Source organism: Ambystoma mexicanum, chromosome 7p (assembly GCF_040938575.1).
Source record: "Ambystoma mexicanum isolate Mex_15411 chromosome 7p, UKY_AmexF1_1, whole genome shotgun sequence".
Lineage (NCBI taxonomy): Eukaryota > Metazoa > Chordata > Amphibia > Caudata > Ambystomatidae > Ambystoma > Ambystoma mexicanum.
Window position 1 is genome coordinate 750,871,812 of NC_090939.1, and position 14,743 is coordinate 750,886,554.

A 14,743-nucleotide genomic window follows, 5' to 3' on the forward strand; every position below is an offset into this window, starting at 1 on the left:
TACAACCATGAATCTACGACAGCTGGCCAAAGGGGCAACACACTCGGCAGGACACACCATTAATGCAATCTTCGCCAACGAAAAACCCATCACCATGGCACAACCAATACAAATACTGTGGAACGACCATCTCATCATCCCATTCGTGATCAGACTACCACTCAAGTCTGCATCAAACCCCCCCAAACTCACAAAAATCACAAAAAGAAACTGGAGAAGCGTCAAAGCAAGCAGCCTATTTGAAGAACTGGAGATGACCAAACCCTCAACTATAGAAGTATACTATAGAGCTGGCTGACCTAGATGGGAAAACGGAGCTACTACACAAATGGATTACTGATACAATTGATAAGATCATCCCTGAAAAACCATCACCCCATCAAAAAAAAGAGCAATGGCAAAATGGTTCACCACACTACTAAGCACCATGAAAAAGGATAACAAGAAGATGGAACTGGAATGGAGGAATGAATACAACCCATACAAAAAATACTGTTCCAGAAACAAATACGCGCATACAAGAAGGAAATACAAAGGCGAAGAGAAGGCATTATGATGACAGAATCACCAATGCCACCAACACACAAATAGAAATGTTCAACATCATTAAAGAAATGAGAAACCCAACAGGCTGCAACAACACCCCAAACCCCTCACAGAAACTTTGCAACGACCCGGCAGACCACTTCAAGAACAAAATCAACGACATCCAACAAATCATACAAAACAGACCAACCAACCAGAACATTCAACCAACTGGACCTAACACAGAGCCAAAGCACAAACTCCAAAACTTTCCGGAAATATCAGCAGAGGCATTAGTCTTGTTGGTAAAACACAGCAAGAAATCAGGATCACCCATGGATCCCTGCCCCCCTGACATTTACAAATCAATCCTCGCACAAGGAACGCCATCAGAATATTACAGAAACCGCCTAAATTTCTCACTAGCAACAGGAACGGTACCAAGAGCATTCAAATCAGCATATATCAAATTGCATTTAAAACACACAAGTGGCGACATAGAAAACCTCTCCAACTACAGGCCGAGTTCAAATATTCCCTACCCAGCAAAACTCCTTGAAACCTACGTATACAAATTAACCCAAGAACACGTAGAAAAACACCCCCTGTTAGACCAAGCACAAGTCGGTTTCAGACCCGCAAGAGGAACAGAAACAGCACTACTATCCATCGGGGAGGACCTAAAAACTAACGCGGGCTCCAACACATCATCAGCCCTGATTCTGCTCGACCTCTATGCAGCCTTCGACACAGTTAGCCATGACACCCTAACCAAAAGACTACAAGACATAGGCATAACAGTCATGGGTCTACCCTGGATTAAATCATTCCTAGCAGACCGAACAGAAACCATACGGATAAAACCCTTCAAATCTAACGACTGGAGTGCCACAACGGTCCTCACTTTCACCACTGTACTTCAACATCTACCAGACTCCAGTAATCAGAATCTTCAAAAAATACAACATTACATGTTACAACTAGGCAAATGACACTCAAATCATCTACAAAATCGAAGACACCCAAACCGATGACTCAACCCTAATCGAGTGTCTAAAAGAAGTCTTTAACTGGATGAATGCCAACAACTTGAAAATCAACCCATAAAAGACAGAAATCATGATTATATCCAAAAATCACGAGAACACCACCTACATTACATGGCCAACGGAAATGGGAACCGCACCAACACCATCTAAAGGAGTAAAAAACCTGGGAGTCCTGATTGACAACACCCTAACCTTAGAACCACAAATAAATGCAATCATCAAGAAATGCTTCTTCCTCCTCCACATGGCAAGAAGAAACCTACCTTTTCCTCTCCTTCACCCACAAAACACTCACAATCGTCGCCCTCACCATGTCAAGAATTGACTATGCAAACAGCCTCTATCTCGGAATAGCAGAATACCTCCTGAAGAAACTGCAGCGGATCCAAAATACAGCAGCCAGACTGCTCTTAAAACTATCCAGAAGAGACCACATCACTCCAGCCCTAATAACACAGCACTGGCACCCAATCAAACATCGCATCACCTTCAAAACAATGTGCATAACTGTCACGTCCCCGGTCACACACCGCCCTTCCACCATGTCCCCATGTAATTCCCGACGGCGGTTGGACTACAGCTCATGGTGGCATAGAAAACGACTCAAGAGAAACTCCTTTCCGACACGAGCCCCTTACCTCCAGTGGCGGTTACCATGGAGACTGTCCACGCCACATCATGGTCTTCGGATTGGTTTTGGACCCCATTGCGTTAAGCGACACGTGATAAGGAAGTGACAGGCTCGATTGGTTACGCGAGACGAGGAGCACGCATCATGTGATCAGGAAGGAAGCATCTGCCTTCAAGCAACGCTTGATGCGCTCACGTGACACGGAACATAACACGTGACGCGCTCACATGACCTTTTTTTCCTTTCAAAAGATTCGAGCGAACGCTCACACGTCGCTTCACAGCTGCTTACGGCAAGTTTTGTAGAGTGCTTTCCTGCTTCTGTTCCTTGGAATCCTTGATCACGGACTGCCTACACGGACCCGCTCTGCTTCTCCTCGGGACCTTTGCTTTGGCGATCTTTCCTGGATCAAAATACGAACTTGGTTTTTCCCTCGGACTTGCTTTTGGATCTTCCATTGTTATTGTCTTGACCGGCCGGTTTCTGACCACAGACTTCATCTTGGACTGATTACAGATTTCCCATCAAAGTACTTTGCTCACGTTACTTGGCAAAATCGGGTGTTTCTTTCCATCAAGAGTGCCACATTACCATCTGCTGCCGGCCGCCGTCGACCATAATAGAATCCTGCCCATTACTTCACCCAGGGTATCTGGCCACTGGCATTGGGGTAAGAAAGAGTGTGACTTGTCCTTGTAAACCATTCATTGTCTTGCCTTGATTTCCCTACCCTCGTTGCTTGCCTTACAGTGGTCAGGGGGTTCACTTGTGGCGTTCCTGGTTCCAGGCTGACGGTACTCCACACCTGTAGCCCCAAAGATTGCACGGGCAGTTATATTCTATACTTGTCCGTGTGGTACTTGGGGACGGAGGTTTCATCATCTAAACGACCAACAAGTCTTAACAATAACACACAGGGCAATCAGCGGACTAGGAGCTCAATTCCTACAAAAGAAAATAACAATCTACAAGCCAATACGACTCCTCAGATCAAGCAATGAAATCCGCCTGCAACAAAAACCATACCTTAAGAGAAAACTTGGGGGCTCCTCCTTCTCCCACTTAACTGCAAAAACCTGGAACATCCCGAAAGAAATAAGAAACACCAAAGACCACCTACAATTCAGGAAATTACTAAAAAGCTGGCTCTTCAACACCACAGACAAGGGATGTCATTTCACCAAAATGCCAGGGGTAGTCGAAGTGACATCACATGACCCTTGACCCCCTGATGACATCACAGGAAGTGATGTCATTTGACCCCACCCCGAAGTGATATCACAGGTAGCGATGGAACACGACCTTTCACCCGTTGACAAAACAAGAAGTGGAATCACATAGCATTGTACACTACGAAAAATATGGTTACGATATCACTATAATGTCATGTACATTTCATACAAGAATGGATCGCATATGTAATATGTATCGTTAAGATCAGTGTGTATAGGCCCATATTACCAAATTACTGTGGATGCAAGGAGACGTCCATGATCAAATGATAATGATATGTTATTATATAGCACTTACGCTTAAGCGCTTTATATTGAAAAAATATACACCCAATATCACCCAACCTGTGTTGGTACTCATTTATCGACCTCAGAAGGATGAAAGGCTGAGTTGAGGCGTTCAAGAACAGACTAAATCAGTGACTCACCCCCTGAAGTGTTCCTGAAATAAACCGTTAATGAGTCTAGCAAATATTGTATAGAATTCCAGAAAGACACATTATTTGTTATTCCTATTCTTTCTTATTTAGGGTCAGTGCTGAAAGTGTTAGACTTGTGGCACTCCTGTTCTTATTGTTCTTCTTTTTTCTTTTAAGGGGCCTGAACAAGAAAGCCAGCCACTCCAGAAGTAAAGAGCCACATGGTGCTGGCCACAGCCCAAGAGCTTGCATCACACATCGCAAAGGAGACCACAGAGGTCGCAAGGGAGTCCTCAGAGGTCGCAGTTGCGACCTCTGGCGACCCCTAAATGACGTAACTGCCACAGACTCAAACTGAAAAACCGAAACAACTGAACGGGAAACACAAAGAAAAGGATGACAAAATGTAGGATGACACTGAAAATACCCAGTACCGACCATAGAAACTCCTACTACAAAAAGAGAGACGATGCTAAGTCGAATAGGACACAAGCGACACCCATGAGGACATGAATCAGCATCCCTAGCCAACTACAGCCAACAACCTCACCCGCCCCATATTTGCTACCAGGTATCATACTTGTATAGAGTTGTGTGAATGGTAGCACTTGCCACACTTGAACTAAGTTGTGGACATCGGCATGGGCATTGACCGTATGGAGTTGTAAATGAAGGCAGGTGCCGCCACTGGACATCATTGCAAACGTTGGCATGTGCCTCGTTTCGAAGGGGCTGGAAGCGATAGCCTGCATAAACAACTGAATAAGATGATGAATGCCAACCACCCGCCACATATGGATGGAGTAGCTTTGGCCAGTCAATGTCGCGCACTGAAAGGACTGGGAATGCTCCAGATTTGAAGGGACGTACAAACGCCTCCTTGCAAGGCATACAGAGAGGTGTCACATAGGTAGCCGAGGCTGAACTTGGGTAAGGTTATGTATGTGAGTGGATGCCATGTGTGAAAGGGCCAGTGAGTACCGGACGGCCCAGATCAGGGCAGAGACGCAGAGATGCTCACGCACTACACCTGGACAGAATACAGAAATTCAGCGCCTCACTTCCAGACAGCAATGCCAATTAACCAATCCACTAACAATTTCACTCTGCACACACCTCTCAAACTCTAACCAAACACAACCACAAGCCTACAACACACAAATCCGCACAAACTTCACTACACTGCAACAACAAAACAAACCATGCAGACTCGACACAACAGCAAGCGGCGACTACCAACCATAAAACACCCCAAGCCCAGCCAACGGACCCACCGTGCTGAGGCCGCCAACAGCACATCACTGCTCTCTTGCACTTTTCCAGCTTATTCCCACTAACTCACCCCCCTTTCCTTTTTTTTCAGAGCCTCCAGAGCGCCAGGGAACCACTCCGGTGGTGATAGTGCGTGGTACAAATATCCTTTAACATTAACAGCAATACACACTTTAGAGATTTCACACTAACAATGGGGTTTGAGGAAAAGCTGGGGTAGAGAAAAGGGAAGAGCAGAACACACATGACTAGATTCTGTGCAATAATATATGCCAAGCAAGTTGTTCCCATCTTTACATGCCAATTACGCTACATCTTCTATTATAATTTTTATATGCAGTGATTTTAAAAAATATGTCCTCCCAAGCTACCACTGGTCTATTCTCATCTTCCTATCCTATCCACATTTTGTAACCCCTATTTACCTTCCACCTTTCAACCTTGTAAGGTGCTCCGAGACCCTGGCCATTATTGAACAACAATTATAAAAAAAAAAAATCATATTGAAACTTTGATAAATAGAAAGGGCTACATGGCATGGACGTGTGAGGAGCAATTCTTAAGCGGGTGATTCTGACACAGATCTTTTGCTGCTGGTTAAACAGTCATACAAATAATAATAGTTATACTAAGAATACATTATTATCAGCTATCCCTCCGCAAATACCTCCCCTCTCGAGCTCTTCGCTCCTCTACCTCCAACTCCCTCAGGGTCAGTCGTTTTTCAAAGAAACGAGCTGGGGTAGATCTCTATCTTCGGCTGGGGCCTCCCTCTGGAACAGCCTCCCTGCCACTCTAAAACTTGAGGAGAACCATCTCCGGTTCTGGAAGCACCTCAAAACCTTCCTCTTTGCTTCTGCCTTCGCTCCCCTTCTTCCCTGCTGATCTGCTCTCTTGGCACTGTACACCTGGCCACCCTCTGTCCCCTAGGCCCAGGTACCTGCTCACCCTGCCACCTTCCTGCACTGCCGCCTGGCCACCCCTTGCACTGGGGACTGTAGCTGTACCCATACAGCCCCCCCCCATGTTTCCTCTTTTTCTGCACTTATTCAGACTTACCCAGTCTGCTGCCTTAAACACAGTACTTGCCACTTGCTGGTTGCACTACCACAGTTTGCCTCAATTTTCTATTTATTTTATTTATCTGTGCTCCTCGGCTTCTGCACTTTCCACTCTCCCCCTTCCATGCACTTTTTCCCTTTTCCCTTTCCCATGCACTTGCGCATTCTCAATGTCACTGGGCCTAGTAAGATCGTTTTTATGTTGTGCTGTGTTCTCCCTTGTTCCCCTCCCTTGCCTAGTCGCCCTCTGAAACACTTGTGTATGAGCGCGATACAAATAAAATATCATATCATATATCATATTAGCAATATAATTGAGCTAGCAGGGTTACTTTCACAAAATGTGATTTGCTGGTCATTCGTCATCAGGAAAGGTTTAAGGGAGGGACGGGTGCAACAATATCATTGATTTTAGAACATTTCACAAGTCCTGTATAAAGTCAAGTCAATAGATGCTGCCCGTGTAGGGCTTCTACACAAAGACTACATAATCTTTTAGGCCAGTCCTAGTAGACACAGCAGAGCCAATTTTCCAGGAGTTGCCCTAGCTTCATAGGGTCCGGGAAGCATTGACCATCGAATGTCACATGCACACTGCCAGAGAAAGTTAATAGTTCTATGAAAGGTGTATTTTGTTTAAAACAGAGAGCTTGTTAGCGTGAAGTGACATTAGGCAAGTGCAATGAAAAAGTTACAACACACATGAAAAGGCGATATCCAGGCAAAACGCTGACACACCAATGACAAAATTCAAAAGAGAAATGAACACACATCTTAAAAAATGTCACTACTTTTTTTTAATGTGATGTGATAATTTAAAACCAAGTGATATCATCTAATTAGGAGTTGGGATTGCATTGAATATTAATGGCAACAGGTACAATAAAAGCCCCTCATGGGGTACATAACTCATATTTACCCCATAATCTCAACTCATAATTAGATATTTTTCTAACAAGTAAATATTGGATGTTTTACTGTTACATCTGGGTTCTCATTATTTGTATGACGGCATTTGGGCTTTTCATGGTGCCAGAGACACAATGATCAAATACTGTTTAACCTATTTTTTTCAGCATGTTTTAAAGTAGCAAATGAGTTACACAAACCAGCACTCTCATATCAACCACAGCCAATAATGTATTAAACAGATAGGCCCATTGAATAAAAATGTTTTTTTTACCTGAGAACCACTTTCCAACTGCCTTAGAGTCCAATACGTGAATTTTACAAAAGGCATGTGCAATTTGCTGTTAATAAGTGGCATCCACTGCAGCTGCTCAGCAACTAAAGGTAACAGCTAGAAAAATTCAAGTAAAGTAAATATTAACGCTGCTCCCACTACTAAGAAACGTAACATTTCAAAGTAAAATCTGTGACAAAAACACAAGTTAATCTCAGTAAAACAGAAAAGGAACTAATATTGTATATCGTTATGCCAGAGTCCTTCTGCACTTTTGAGTGCTTAGTATTAAGTATATTAAAAACCGGTCAACTATAAAGAGGAAGTAAACACAGACCATTACTGCCTCAGGGAGTCAACATGTGGCTCTTAAAAACCAGCGTGGAGCATTGCAATTACCACAACATTTAGCTTTACCAAAATGAACTCTGTAAACCAATTTGTTCTAAACTCTATTGTCACATAGGACACCTGTGATGAGAACAGAAATGCCAAGAGAGAGGGTTAAGTTCAAAAGATTGTATTACACTCAAATAAGACCTGTTGCTTTTACTTAGCCAATCTATGGGATTTTGATCCTTGGATGTTAGAATAGGTTTTCTACTACAGGGTCTTATGAAAAGAACTTTCTTAAACAAGGAAAAGATCCAGCAAAACAGTCCAAGTTCTCAGTCTTCGTGAGGCCTCCCCAGCTTCTCAGCTACAGTGCATCTCCCAGCATTACGGGACCTTAATAGTCCCTTGGGGATGTCTCACCTGAATGGACAGTTCCTGGCGCTGAGGCTTTCAGGACCCCGATACCACAGAACTATCTACAGTCAAGTAGGTTTTCCAACAGGCAGCAGAAGGCAGGGTGGCTTCTCAGAGAACCGTTAGTAGAGAAGAAAGAGAGCTCCGGCTGCCTGACTTCCACATTGTTTTTCCTCGTTTCGCTCCACTACTCTGACAATAGCCTCTCTGTCCCACTGGCATACCCCCTCCTACCGACTGTGCCTGCTTGGGTATTGCCTGGCCCCCTGAAACCTGCTTATGCTAGCTGACTTAACCTTCTCTGATCTTCATTTTGTAGTTTATTTCTCTTTTCTAGCTCAAGCTACCAACCTCCTGACAGTTTATATCTCCTCCTGCAAACTCTTACACTCTTCCTTTAAGCAATCAATATATGATCATGTTCTTCCACCTCTTTCTGGACCTGGGCGTCAACACACGTCCCCCAGTTTCGCCTACAAACATTTCACCCACTTAGCTCAGAGCTATGCTATTCCTAGCCTTTCCAATTATAGTTGTCAGGAATCCGGTCTTTTTCTCTGAGCAGTCATCAACCTCCTATTTAGTATCACTGTCGCCTTCTAATGTTACCGCCTCTTTCCTCTCACTAGCACCTTCACTTCCACCACCTGCTTTTTCCACCTCCGTACTAACAATTCCACCTTCACTTCTATCACCTGCTCTTACCACCCCTTTCCCCTAAATACCAGATACGCTCTCCGAACTCTAGTCCTTTAAGTCTTCTCTCAACTGCTTAAGCCCACCCTCTACTTGCAGGTCTTTCCAAACTCCGGTTACAGACTCCAGCCTTTCCTTCCTCCAATTCCCCAGCATGCAACTTTGTTTTCCACTTGATGCAATCCACTTTGGGAAGCCGGAGGCTTGCAACATTGTATCCACCTCGATTCATCAAAAGTCAATTTTAAGTAAAAAGTGTTTGCAATGATACAATGCACAAAATCAGAATCTGATGAGAAGTATGTTGTTTTAAATGGGAATGCACTTCTTTCTACACTGGAGTTGGAGGTTGATTTAATGTGAGTTGCAGCTCTCACAAATGGGGTGCGATGGTGGCCAGGGGATTCTATGCTTACCACCCCCAAACATCCATTGGCTCGGCATGGCACCAAGGACCATTAGTCACCACCTTGGGGATACCCAGAACAAGACCTCATCACAGCACTAATGATTGGGTGAGTGTATTGATCCCGGTACAACTGTTCGGGCAGAACTCAATCTTTGGGGATCCTGCTGACCATTTTGAGGACCCCCTCAACGTTTTGCTGTTTTCCCATGATGTTTTTCGGATCATCAACTTCTTTTTGGTGGCCAGATGGACTGCTCCAGAAGTCCCCCTGCCATTTCAACCACTTATACCTTACTTAAGATATATGGGATTGGGTCATCCCTAAGGCACCCAATTACCAGGGGTGCCTATCATGCTCCCCATTTTTGCCTTAGGGTGGTTGTATCACCCTACACATGTTTTAGAGAGAAGGTTGGTGACAGCTGGAATTTAGTTTTCACTTCACCTAAAGTGCAAGCCATTGTACTGCATTGGTAGCCCAATGTGTCTTTTAGTGGCCATTCTGGCACAAATGCATTTTTTCAAATCCTACTCTGCTATTTTGTTGTTAAGAGCTTCCTTTGTTCAGGTGACCATGAGGTGGCCTCAAAATGGCCAGTCTGACCAGGTAGGGTTTTTGTGACTTTGCATGAAAATCGGTTATTAACTGCAGCCCTTGTGGGTCATATTGTTGTGATGGACCATCCACCTGACTCTTTCAATTGGACGGTGCTCTTACAGATTGCTCCAGCGGGTAGTGCTTCAGGAAATAATAAAAAGTTCTTTGCACATGAACATCCTTGAATTCTTCTGTGCAATACAGTTGAGACTGGTCTAAATGAAACTATTGATTGGTTGAATGGATAATGATATATCAGTATGTTGGTTTGTGGACCCATCTATGGAATTTGTCAACCGTATTAATGGTTTTATATGGACCGGAGTTACGGTATAACAAGCTCCAACACGCTATTTATAAAAATGTATTTGAATGTATGGTCATGACGACCATATTGAACCAGTGGAGTAACTTTGCTGAAAATGTTGGGGGGCGGGACATGACATCTGAAGAAAAGGTGCCCCAGCCAAATGAATGGGGACAAAATAGTGTGCCATGAAAGTTGGGGGGGGACAAACATCCCTGTACCCCCCTAAAATTACACCCAAGTGAGTTCAAACAAACAAGGTTTCTTGAGTGAAACATCACTTCAACCTCGAGAATCGTGCAAGTACAATACTTTAATGACCGACTACTAGCATTGGGGGTGTATAAATTCCACAAGGGTTGAGCCGTTTGACATGAGAGAACCACTGAGTGGGTGTGATTGATGTAAAACAATTTAAAAAAAAACGATTTTGCACATCCAAAGATGGCTGCCAGTAAGGGTTAAGGTACTAAATGCAGTGCAACTGACTAGCAGTTAGCTCGTTGTTAACAACGCGGACGTGCAGCCACTGTTAAAGATTATAAAATAAGGGTTATGGAAGGACTCGGTTGGCTTGCTGATGCCAATGCGAGAGATTGAGCTTGCAGAATTGAGTTGATTTCAACAGACTTTGTCAAGTAAGGTTTGCAATCGGTAAATGGTGTGCAATTTGGCTATATCGAAGCAAGCATGACTGCGCAAGATAAGTAATGCGAGGCACCACTTGTGTTTCAGCAGAGTGTGAGACGTGATGATCGACACAAAACTCTTTTTGTGTGTATGAAGAGAGAGTGCGGAGAACATCATTCCGGCATTCACGTGAACCGTTGGGAAGTGTAAGTATGGAAATAACAGCAAGGACGGTTCATAGCTTTATGGTGTAGTGTACAGAGGAAGTCCCTACACCCTACTATAAAGAAAGCATGTGTTTTCCTGTTACACTGCTAGTCCAAGTCTAGTTTCGGCATACGAGTGATTCATATGAGTGATAGTACTATTGAGACATTGAATCTCTATGAGCTGAACGTTAGCCATTTAAGTATACTGGAATTTGATGACAGTTTGTGTAGAAATGTGGCTCGTTAATAATCTTGGAGATGTTGAAAAACAGAATAAAGTTCAATGCACGGGGCGTGGCCTGGTAGCCATGCTGTGAGGACGTCTTCCTGAGGATCTCCAGGCGATCCGCAAAGATCCTAGCCTGGAAACATGGACCCAGCTGACACGGGCCCATGAATAACATAAAATCGGATGTCGAAACTAAACCGGCACAACTGAAAGCAAACTTATTGCAGATCGGTTGCAACAAATCCAAGAATGAGGCTGCAAAGCTTTTGAGACCCTGCTGGAGACGAGGAGGCAAAATGGCGACAGAGGCACAAAACAAAGAATAGCAAGCGGCAGCAGTGCACTAGTAAACGAAGAGCGTTCACTTAAACAGAGTGCAGAGAGCACCGAGCCTGCCTCTAACGGGGCCCCGCCCGAACGGAAAGGACGTGGGGTGTAGAAGCAAATTGCTGCAGTGCGAGCGCCGGGCTGGAGCAGCGTGATAACAAAGGAGAACCGATCGGGTTCATTGCGGGTCTGCCCGCAGGGAGGAGCCCCATCGGCAAGGAGGGCCTCAACAGGGCAGCAGGCTCCCGGCCTGAATGAGACAAACAGACCTGGAGCCGATTCCCTCTGAGGTCCGTCCTCAGTGGACCGACAAAGTGGATAACAGAAAAGCAGCATTATTCTTTTAACCAGCAAGCTGACAGACCGTCCCCGGTACGGTCTGCCTTTGGAAACGAAAGCTGCTACGATATAACAAAGTTGCAAGCCTCAAGCCGGCGGATAAAAAGTTCACTGTAAAGCCGTTTCCCCCCCACAGTCCGCCCTCGGCACACCAGCAGTGCGGAGCGCAGTGACGGAAGAACACAATGCACATTATATAGTAACTGAACCAAGTTACTTGGTTTCCAATGCGGTCCGCCAAAACATAAAACGACCTGCAGGAACAGAGCGCCACGCAATACTGCACCGACGAAATAAAAGTTTCCACTACAAATGCAATTATACGCATGTTGCTAACTTAAGACCGGCATTCGGAACTGCGGAGATGACCGTTTCCCCTAGGGTCCGCCCCATCTAAGACTGGTTCGAGGCGTAGCGCAATATTGGGCACGACACGCCATAAATTTAAACGGCGACTGAACCTCCAAGGCACACTGCCGAAGGAGGAGGTGCCAGCGAGGAGGAGCGTAATGCTCCATTTCACACAACGTCAGGAAGCCTCTCAGTGGGAACAGCTGAGAGGAGTGGTAGACAGCTGCACCACTTACAACCGACACTCAGCTTCCAACGCGGTCCGCTCAGGCGCAAGAGGCCAACGTGTGTCGACAGCAGTAGCATAGGGACCGTGAAAGAACAGGAACAAGCACTGGGTGCAGTTTGTGCCCCCAGAGAGAACTGCCCCAACGGAAACACCTAAACACTGGACGACTCACCACAGACGACATAGCAGATTTGACCAGGAGACGTGGGAGCACACAACCCACTTGTGGAACTAAATACCAACACAGGCGAACTTAGATCACAGCCTAACGCCCAATCCCAGGTGTCAAGGCTGCGCATTTGGGGTTGTGACAGAGGAAAGTATATGGCCAGGAAGGGGGCATGCATGAGGTGATCGGGAGCAGCATGCTGCCTCTACCCATTACAAACAGGCGAGACCAACAACAGACCTGGCCGCTACAGTGCAAGAAAGCGGCAGCAGCTGCAGCTGTATAAGGCAACCCAACAGTGGGCCGCCCGTGGACAAGAAGACATGTAAACGCTCCCTGAGGAAGCTAGACGAGCCCTGGCTGGAACCATGTGGCACAGCTGGTGCAGCAAAGACAAATGAGACTGGTGGTGATTAGCAGGCTGGAAAGAGCACAGCCTACTTGAGGAGCCGTGCCACAGAGAGCAGAGGGGACGTACACCACAGGAAGCTGCTCAGGTCGGAACTGAGGCTGAAGAAGATTGCCAGACAGGGAGACACAGGACCCGCTCAAGAAAACGAATGCCAGGCAAATCTAAAAACAGCGAGGGCAAGCAAACCAGCATAGAGCCCTTCGCGAGGAGGCGAGACAAGTGCCAACCTATTCCATCGGAGGGAAACATGGCCTCATCCAGCATAGCACACCAGGAAGAAGGAGAGAACCCGATACTGGAGGCGATGATGGCTCTGAAGAAGTCTATGGAAAGCAAGGTAGACACAGCTATAGCAGCCTTGAAGACGTCCCTAGAAAATAAAATGGACACAGTGATGGTGGACGTGGGCCTCTTCCGGCAGGACGTACAGACCCTGGTGGACCGCGTGGGCACGACGGAACAACAGGTGCAGCAGAACACCATCGATGTCGCAGCTGCTCAGACCCAAATGACCGACATGCTCAAAAGAGTCAAGATCCTAGAACAAAGGGCAGAGGACGCAGAGGGAAGGGCTCGAAGGAATAACATCCGGATCAGCGGACTACTGGAGGGAAAAGAAGGCCAGGGCCCGATGAACTACACAGAGAACCTTCTGCTCCAGGAGATTGGGAAAGGGTACTATCCCAAGGCTTTGTAATGGAGAGAACCCACAGGGCTCAGGTCAAAAGACCCCAACCAGGAGCCCCCCTAGATCAACGATTGCAAGGATGATAAATTTCAAAGGCCGTGAGAAAATACTGACATTTTCTAGAGAAGGGGGTGGGGGGGCAATAACCAGAAACTCCTCCAGAATAGCGATTTATCCAGGTTATACTATCCTGGTGCAGAGACGGCGAGCACGCTTTGGCCCCACTAAGGATCACCTCAAAGCAGCAGGAATACGCTACATACTGCTATATCCAGCAAAACTAAAGGTGATACGAGCCGGCAAATCGTATTTCTTTGAACCAACAGAAGAGGCCGAAGCATGGATGGACCAACAGGGAATCCCGCATGGGAACTCAAAAATGCTAATAATGATGGAAACCCACCTAGGGGACAGAGAGACTGAGACTGCCGTGGAAAAGTCTGTTTCAACGTCATGAACACTAAGCAAGCCAGAAGAAATATGATTAAAGGAGCAACAAGTGAAGATGACGCTGCAGATGGTGACAGGACACGACACGCAACCCCAAGACTTTTGTTAGTTAGGATGCCAGTTTTAATGCATCACTCTGCCGATGGCCGGACCCACCTTGGTGGGAGAAGCAAGAAAAGCAGTGAAGCCCGAGTAAGGGGAGGGAGGCTGGGCGTTTGGTTACTAGTTATGGTTAGGGTGGGGATAGTTAGAGGGTGTGAAGGCACAAGTGTAGGAGAAAGCACTAAGCAACGGGAGGAAGCACAAATGGCAGGCAAACAGACATGTATACCAGAGGATGATGAGACGAAATGTCCGCCAGCGGACAAATGCCGACAAGCAGATTTATGGGAACGAAAGGGCCATAGGACAATGCAACCACATGGGCTGGGATAAAACTGTCATAGCCACCTGGAATGTCAGGGGGCTCAACGCCTATGTTAAGAGACTAAGGGTCTATGTTGGCTAAATAGAACAAAAGTGCAAATAGCTATTCTACAGGAAACACATTTAACGGCGCGAAAGGTAGAGCAAGGTGG

At 45.9% G+C, this 14,743-nt stretch overlaps 1 protein-coding gene across 3 annotated transcripts in view; it reads right to left on the minus strand.

Annotated features, from left to right (window-relative positions):
• The window catches only part of CCDC138 (coiled-coil domain containing 138), a 749,637-nt gene that overhangs the window by 322,154 nt on the left and 412,740 nt on the right, over window positions 1–14,743 (minus strand). For all 3 annotated transcript variants that reach the window (XM_069636872.1, XM_069636873.1, XM_069636874.1), the window contains exon 12: window positions 7,373–7,489. In XM_069636872.1, the coding sequence (XP_069492973.1) occupies window positions 7,373–7,489 (117 nt within the window). The remainder of the gene's footprint in view (window positions 1–7,372; window positions 7,490–14,743) is intronic.